General features: G+C 34.1%; 1 protein-coding gene across 2 annotated transcripts; it reads left to right on the top strand.

The window, feature by feature from the left end:
- Positions 1–1,233: 1,233 nt before the first annotated feature.
- LOC111390344 (probable UDP-arabinopyranose mutase 5) lies at positions 1,234–6,663 on the top strand. Of its 2 annotated transcripts, XM_023015371.1 has the most exons (4): positions 1,234–1,530; positions 4,908–5,045; positions 5,122–6,306; positions 6,421–6,663. In XM_023015371.1, exon 3 carries the CDS (start codon positions 5,239–5,241, stop codon positions 6,283–6,285), a length of 1,047 nt encoding a protein of 348 aa, XP_022871139.1. In that variant the 5' UTR covers positions 1,234–1,530; positions 4,908–5,045; positions 5,122–5,238; the 3' UTR covers positions 6,286–6,306; positions 6,421–6,663. The 2 variants fall into 2 exon arrangements, with proteins under 2 accessions (XP_022871139.1, XP_022871138.1); XM_023015370.1 differs by having other exon boundaries at positions 1,235–1,530; positions 5,122–6,623.
- Positions 6,664–7,125: the final 462 nt, after the last annotated feature.

Genomic DNA, 7,125 nt, shown 5'->3' with positions numbered 1-7,125 from the left:
AAATATTATTAACATGCTTTAAAATGAGGGTTAAATATTTAAATTACATTTTTGTAGTAATACTTATTTTGTTTATTCAAAAATAAAACGGAAAGATGAGTCTTTTTACTCTATACTAAATTTTTTTGAGAGAAATTATAATCAGGAACAATATTAATTAATTTGAGAATAAAAAAAATATGAAAAATGCTCAATATAGATTATTTAATTGGATTGGACTATTTAATAAAGCAACATATTTTTGGGGCTCTAAGCTTGAATCCGGCCCATTGACTCACTTGACCAATTTTACATTTCCATATATATATATATATATATATATATATATATATATGAGTCAATTCACAACCAAATGTATGTTTATTTTTACCTTAGCCATACCTTCTCTTTCGTTTCTTGCACTCATTTCTCTTTCCTCTGGTCGATGGCTTGATCATTGAAGTGTAAACAGTCGCCAAACTTTTTTCTCGATTGACGATTTTTGCACCCCAACGAGGTGTTCAAATGTGCTGGTGAAATTTGCGTAAAGTTTAAGACATAAATGTGATAATGTATAATGTTATGAATATTTCATATAACTAAAATATAGTCCAGTTATTAAAAATTGAAGTATAAATATATTTTACATTATTATATAGTCACTAATTAATTTAAAGGTGAAGAATGATGAATATGATGTTCAAAATTAAAAATATGAGAGAATAGCGATATTCTTGAAAAATGAAGAAATGTCGTTAATATTGTTAGATAGTGAAGGGTAAGAAATGATTTTAAGGGTATGTTTTATGTTTAAAAATTTAAATTAGATTTTGTGAAAAGTGAATTTTTTAGAGAATGAACAGTTAATAATGTAAGAAAAAATTACGAGTGAAAATGAAAATTTATTTTAATGGAAGAATGTACTCTAACATAGCACAAGGAAGAAACAGACTGAATAATGCTTATAAAAGGTAGGGTGCAAGAAAGGGGAAAAAAGGCACTTTGTTGTAATTGGAAAAGTAAAAGCAATGAAAGCATTTAAATAGAAGCTTTATACGATTAATACTTTTGATAGACCGATTAAATTGATCTATCTATAAAAAGAATAAGGCCCAACACAAACTTTCTAGATCCACCATACCTAAATTCCTTTTTGTTAATTAAAAAAAAAAAAAATTTTTTTAAAATTAACCCCCCCCCCCCCCCCCCCCCCCAAAAAAAAAAAAAAGAATGGGTTGTAAGAAGGGCTAAATAATAATGGAAAATGAAAATATGCCAGCCGGCAAAGTGAAAGCAAAAAGCAAAAGAATTGGTGGACGGTGAGAACATTGCGCGATATTCGAGAATTATCTGTCCATAAAAAATATAATTTGCTGGATCATTTGACTAATTCTTGTAGAGAGGGGGAGTGAGAATCGGAGAAAGTGCGATCGATGACTGAGAAACCTGCCCAGCCTTGTTTCACTTGCAATCGACTCTGCTGTTTTTAACCTGTCTAGCATTTGAGATCTATCATTTCTCCCTGAGCAGATTCTTCTTGAGCTCTTCTTGGTACGTTTCACTTCACACACTCCAGAACATGTTCCCCTTTTGTATATGTATGTTGGTGTAATTGTGTGCATAAGTGTAATTACTTTATGTGCCCTTTTGATAATCTGTGATCGGTTTGTCTTGATCTGACGAATCGATTAAAAAATTATGACGTGAATTGGGATTGTTGTTTTGTTCTTTTATTTCGTTTTTGCGCTCTCCTTTGTCGGGATATTTAGATCGAAGATTTATTCTGACCATTAGAGAAAGATAAGGAAATGAATTAGTAAATGGAAGTATAGACGATACAAGTTTTGGGTTGGATACCTTTTGTCCTCCTTTAGGAAATGAAATTAAACGCCATTGTATATTTTCTTTGTTTTACTAGTTGCTTTCGTTAATCGACTTTCAAGTTATGAATTTTATATGACGAGATTCAAGATCTTCTCACAAATAGCCATTTGGTACTGGTGCAAAGTAGTTAGCATTTTAATTCATAGGTTGTGAAGTGCTATTTTTCTTTTTTATTAAAAATATTATATATTTTTAACTCATAGTTATTAGTAAATAACAAATAAGTACTCATTTTTCTTTTTTATTAAAAATATTATTTATTTTTTAATCAAAGGTATTAGTAAATAACTTTATAGACTCCACTAGATCTGAACTTTTTAAAAAAATTATGATAAAGTGAAATGTGTACATGGTAATGGAGTCGGACTGGATTCACATAACTGACAATCTTTTTAGCACAGGCATTTCAACTAGAATAACGTGTCTGTGTCTGTGTCCAACACATATTGATATCGACACTTCTCGAACGCTCTATCATAAGCATTTTTCTTTTTTAATAAACATATTATATATTTTTAACTAAAGTTATTAGTAAATAACAAATGGTACTTATACTTAAAAGATTTCAACAAAAAAAATTAATATCAAGTATAAAATTATATTTATATTATATAAATGAAGAATTTTAAATAATTTAATCAACGTGTTGACGATGTGTCATGTCGTTACTTTTTTGAAAAATTGTGTGTCAGTGTATCCAACATGCTTCGTGTCGGTGCATCATAGTTGGCGATTGAAACATGGACATAGCCTTTGTTTCTTCCAACTTTTGGCAGTCCCCCATTCTGTGGATTGCTTCGAATGTCAAAACCGGTGGAGGAAAACTAAGTTAATGGTTTACCAACCTTTAGGTATCTTATTTATACAGGAGAAAAGCAAACCCCCTGGCACAAACCTCACTGGAACCATTGATTGCTTAATGTACACATTCACCAAGTTTGAGAGTCAACTAATCATGTTAATTTGAGGATAAAGTCTAATTTCAATTAAAGCAGTGGACTATGCCCTATGAAAGCCTACCCTCGCTTTATCGAAATCCCCCCTTATATCTCTACCTAAACTCCGCCCATTGCTTGAAAATTAAAAAAACTAGTGGCACCAGCACAAAGAGTGCCTGCTTTGAGATGCTTTCCTCATGTAAGTAGGAGTTTCTCCGAGAGGCACACTTTGTTGAGTTGCTTAAATGTCATTTGCTTGAGATTCCTATATTTATTGCTTGTTTGAATAAAATTATGAGTTACTGAAATTATAATGTGATAAGAATGAGTGGTGGATAATTATGTAGTAGCTCTGAGTCCTACAAAATGCGAGGTTGAATTAATGTTTGACTTTGACAATTATTATTTTTATTATTTATTTATTATTATTATTTTTTTTTTTTATGACCGTGGGCGTTCGGGCCAACTTACACGCACCTTGACTAATTCCACGGGGTCTTGAAGTTTATAGTCAGGTACTCACTCACCCTATTGACCTTGATAAGACACGAACTGGTGACCATTAGGGAGCAAACCCAAAGTCTGACCATCGAGCTATCCCTGAGGGTTGACTTTGACAATTAGTTATACAATTAGTTATAAGTAATGTTTCCCAAACATGCACCTTGTTAAGTCTGTAATCTTTATGAGGATAATATTAACCAGTTGAGTGCTGTCAAGATCTTTGCTCTAGCTCATTAATTGTTAATTGATTATCGTACCCACATTAGAATTCATGAAATTTTTAACAGTTATATACAAGCACCAATAGATTAGCTGTAGAATATTATCAAACTCAATATAGAAGAAGATCAGATATGCTTGTATATAACTGTTAAAAATTTCATGAATTCTAATGTGGGTATTTAATAAATGCAATTTTGCTCTATGTGGAAGAATTTAAAATCAATCTAGGCTTGGCTTCAGTGGAACCAATAATGGATACTTTTAGTGTTACCTTTTTGGAGTTAGTCAGTAAGAGGACTGAGCTAAAATTGACGGTGGTGGTGATGGTGTTAAGATTTTCTCTTAAGATATCGTTCGGAAGTTGAAATTCAAATAAAGTTATTTGATTGGAACTTTCTTCGATATTTGAGGTGTAAATGCATGTTTGAACTGATCTGAATAAGTAATTTGATTTATAGTACCATTTTGTATTCGCAGTTTCTTGTTAAGATGTGAAATATAAGATAATCATAATGGTGATGATTGAGAAGGTTTTGCTTAATGCTATTAAGAAATTGAGGTCAAATGCATCTATCATATTGGAATTTTTTCCCCACATTTAAGGTATAAACGCATGTCAAATTTTCTGAATTTGACAATTGAAACTTTGGCATTAACATGTTGCATGGACTAAACTGAGCATCTAATAACAGCATATGTGCCAGATTTTGGACTGGTGTTGACTCAAATAATTTTATCTATGCTTGGATGACACAACACTAGGTTTGTTTTCTTTAAAAATGAATGCTTGATGTTGTACGGAATAGATGGAAATCTTGCCTTGTATTATGAGATGATAAAGGTTAAAGAAATAACCAATTCTAGAAGGTTGATGTAGAGAAGATGCCTTTTATCATAAAAAAACTGTTTTTGAAGGTTTGTGATGAATAGTTAACAGGACTAGAACCATGCAAGGATTATTCTGGTGCTTGTTGACGATAAAAGGGAACTGTTACAGGACTAGACAGTCTGGTTGTGGATAGAAGAGGGCACAACTTTTGAGTAAAATTTCAGAAATATATTACTTGATGCAATTGAGGCCAAAATATGTAATTTTCCCCTGGAGCATAGTCATCATCGTTTTTTTATCTTTTATTAGAATATGTTCGTATCTTTGTTCTGATTGCGACATATGTTCTTGATCTATTGATCTTTCACTAGACAAATATTTAACTAAGCAGGTGTTAAGTTTTTCAGTGATGAATATCACTTGATACACCCTTTGTAGGAGACCTATGGATCCTGCTATACGCTTTTCTGCTAACTCTGGCATGATTGCATTATTTTATTATTTATCTGCATTCATTGTTTATTAATATCTTGATGAGATTTTTTTTCTAGATCCCCAGAGAACTTTGAAAGCTGGTAAACTAAATTAGAATATTTTAAAGCTGTTCCTAATAACCGGCAAAGAAGAAATCCGTTCTGTGATTGAGGCACTTAATATCCAACACATTCTGATTCCTGTCGTTCCCACTCGTAAGTCGTTCTGTAATTGAATTATGCTAATTGAGTTGGAACTGGTTCTCTCTACTAACTCCCTAATTCTTGTCAGGATGCTCTGAGAAATTCTGATGCTCTTTGTCCTTGTGATCCTGTAAATACCCTTCTAAGGAGTAAGGAACAGCCTGATCTTACTATTTGACTTTTTCCTAGATCAGAATTCTGAAAAATGTCTGAAATCAGCATTAACCATGATGAAGTGGATATTGTGATTGGTGCCCTTCAGTTAGATCTTACATCATTCATGGAAGAGTGGAGACCAGTGTTCTCCCTGTTTCAAATAATAATTGTCCAAGATCCCAACCTAAAAGGAAAACTTGAGATTCCTGCAGGATTTAACTATGATCTCTATACCAAGTCTGATATAGATGGTGTTGTGGGATTGTCGTCGAATGCTATTTCTTTTTCTGGCTACTCTTGCCGGTACTTTGGCTACCTTATGTCCCACAAGAAATACATTATTGCCATTGATGATGACTGCGTCCCAGCTAAAGATAGTGCTGGGAATTTTGTTGATGCTGTTGCCCAGCATATCACCAACCTTTCAACCCCAGCTACACCTTTTTTCTTCAATACACTTTATGATCCGTTCTGCAAGGGGACTGATTTTGTTCGTGGCTACCCATTTAGCTTGCGAAGTGGTGTGGATTGTGGTCTGTCATGTGGGCTGTGGTTGAATTTAGCTGACCTTGATGCTCCTACACAGGCCCTGAAGCCAGAGCTAAGGAACACTAGATATGTTGATGCTGTTCTTACAGTACCGTCAAGGACCATGATGCCCGTGAGTGGTATCAACATAGCTTTTAACCGTGAGTTGGTAGGGCCTGCATTACTTCCGGCTTTTAGGCTGGCAAAGGAAGGAACCCTTAGGTGGGAAACTGTGGAAGACATATGGACAGGGATGTGTGTTAAGGTTGTCTGTGATCATCTGAGGCTCGGTGTGAAGAGTGGGCTTCCATATGTGTGGCGAAAGGAAAGAGGCAATGCCATTGATAGTCTAAAGAAAGAATGGGAAGGAGTCAAGTTGATGGAGGACGTCGTTCCTTTCTTTCAATCATTGAGGTTGTCTGCATCAGCAGCTACTGCTGAGGATTGTGTCTCCGAGATTGCTGCAGTGGTGAAGGAAAAACTGGCACCGACAAATCCTGTTTTTGCTCGTGCTGCAGAAAATATGCTCGAGTGGGTCAAGCTTTGGAAGCGAGTACGAACTCAGTAGAAGAACTCTGTTTCTTGAAAGGTGGCAATAATTGTTTTTCTTTATTCTCGTCTTTCCTCCCCACGATGTCTTTAATCATCAACTAATTCGATATTGACAATTTTTCTTCTCTTCATTTCTCTTGTGTTTTCCTAGACCAGAATCTTGCAAGGGGGTTGAAAAAATAAATGTTAATGTTGCGTTTAATCAAGGGAAAAAAGGGGGGCACAATGTGTGCAAATCTGATGCATACAAAAAAACTCCAAATTCTGATTCTAAGGCGAAGTATTTGGAAATGTAGACTAAGGAGAAACTATACATAAATATATATTATAAAAATAATCTAATCATTATTGGTGCTCATCTTATACTATATGTGTTCTGAGCAAATTTAAGCCATAGTGTTGGATATTTTGCATACCTTCTCGATTGTTCTTTGTTTTGCAGCATACATTTGATTGTAAATTTGTTATCCCCCTTTTCAAAGTTCATGCAAATTTTTTGCCCGTCTGTTTCCAATTTTTTTGCTTAATTTAAAGTCAATTTCGGACCGTTGCAAATGTGGCAGCTGTGATTTTTGACTTTTTATCTCACAATGAGACCCATATGCCGAAAAAGGGGTAAAAAGATGCATTATTGTCTTCAAATAATAGGAAACAGAGAGACGGGCTTTGTTTAAGAATGATGAAAATGTATAGTCAAATGCAGCAGAATCCATGGGTAGGTAAAAGAGAAGTTGGGGAACTGAAACATCTTAATAGTGAGAGGAAAATTAAAAAAAAAGCGATTCCTATAATCGTAACGAGTGAAATGAAAACTGCAGTAGAATCCATGGGTGGGTAAAAGAGAACTTGGAGAACT

The sequence above is a fragment of the Olea europaea genome, unplaced genomic scaffold (assembly GCF_002742605.1).
Source record: "Olea europaea var. sylvestris unplaced genomic scaffold, O_europaea_v1 scaffold673, whole genome shotgun sequence".
In the NCBI taxonomy this organism is placed as follows: domain Eukaryota; kingdom Viridiplantae; phylum Streptophyta; class Magnoliopsida; order Lamiales; family Oleaceae; genus Olea; species Olea europaea.
The sequence above is the reverse complement of the archived record's forward strand: the minus strand, read 5'-3'. Positions and strand labels throughout refer to the sequence as shown.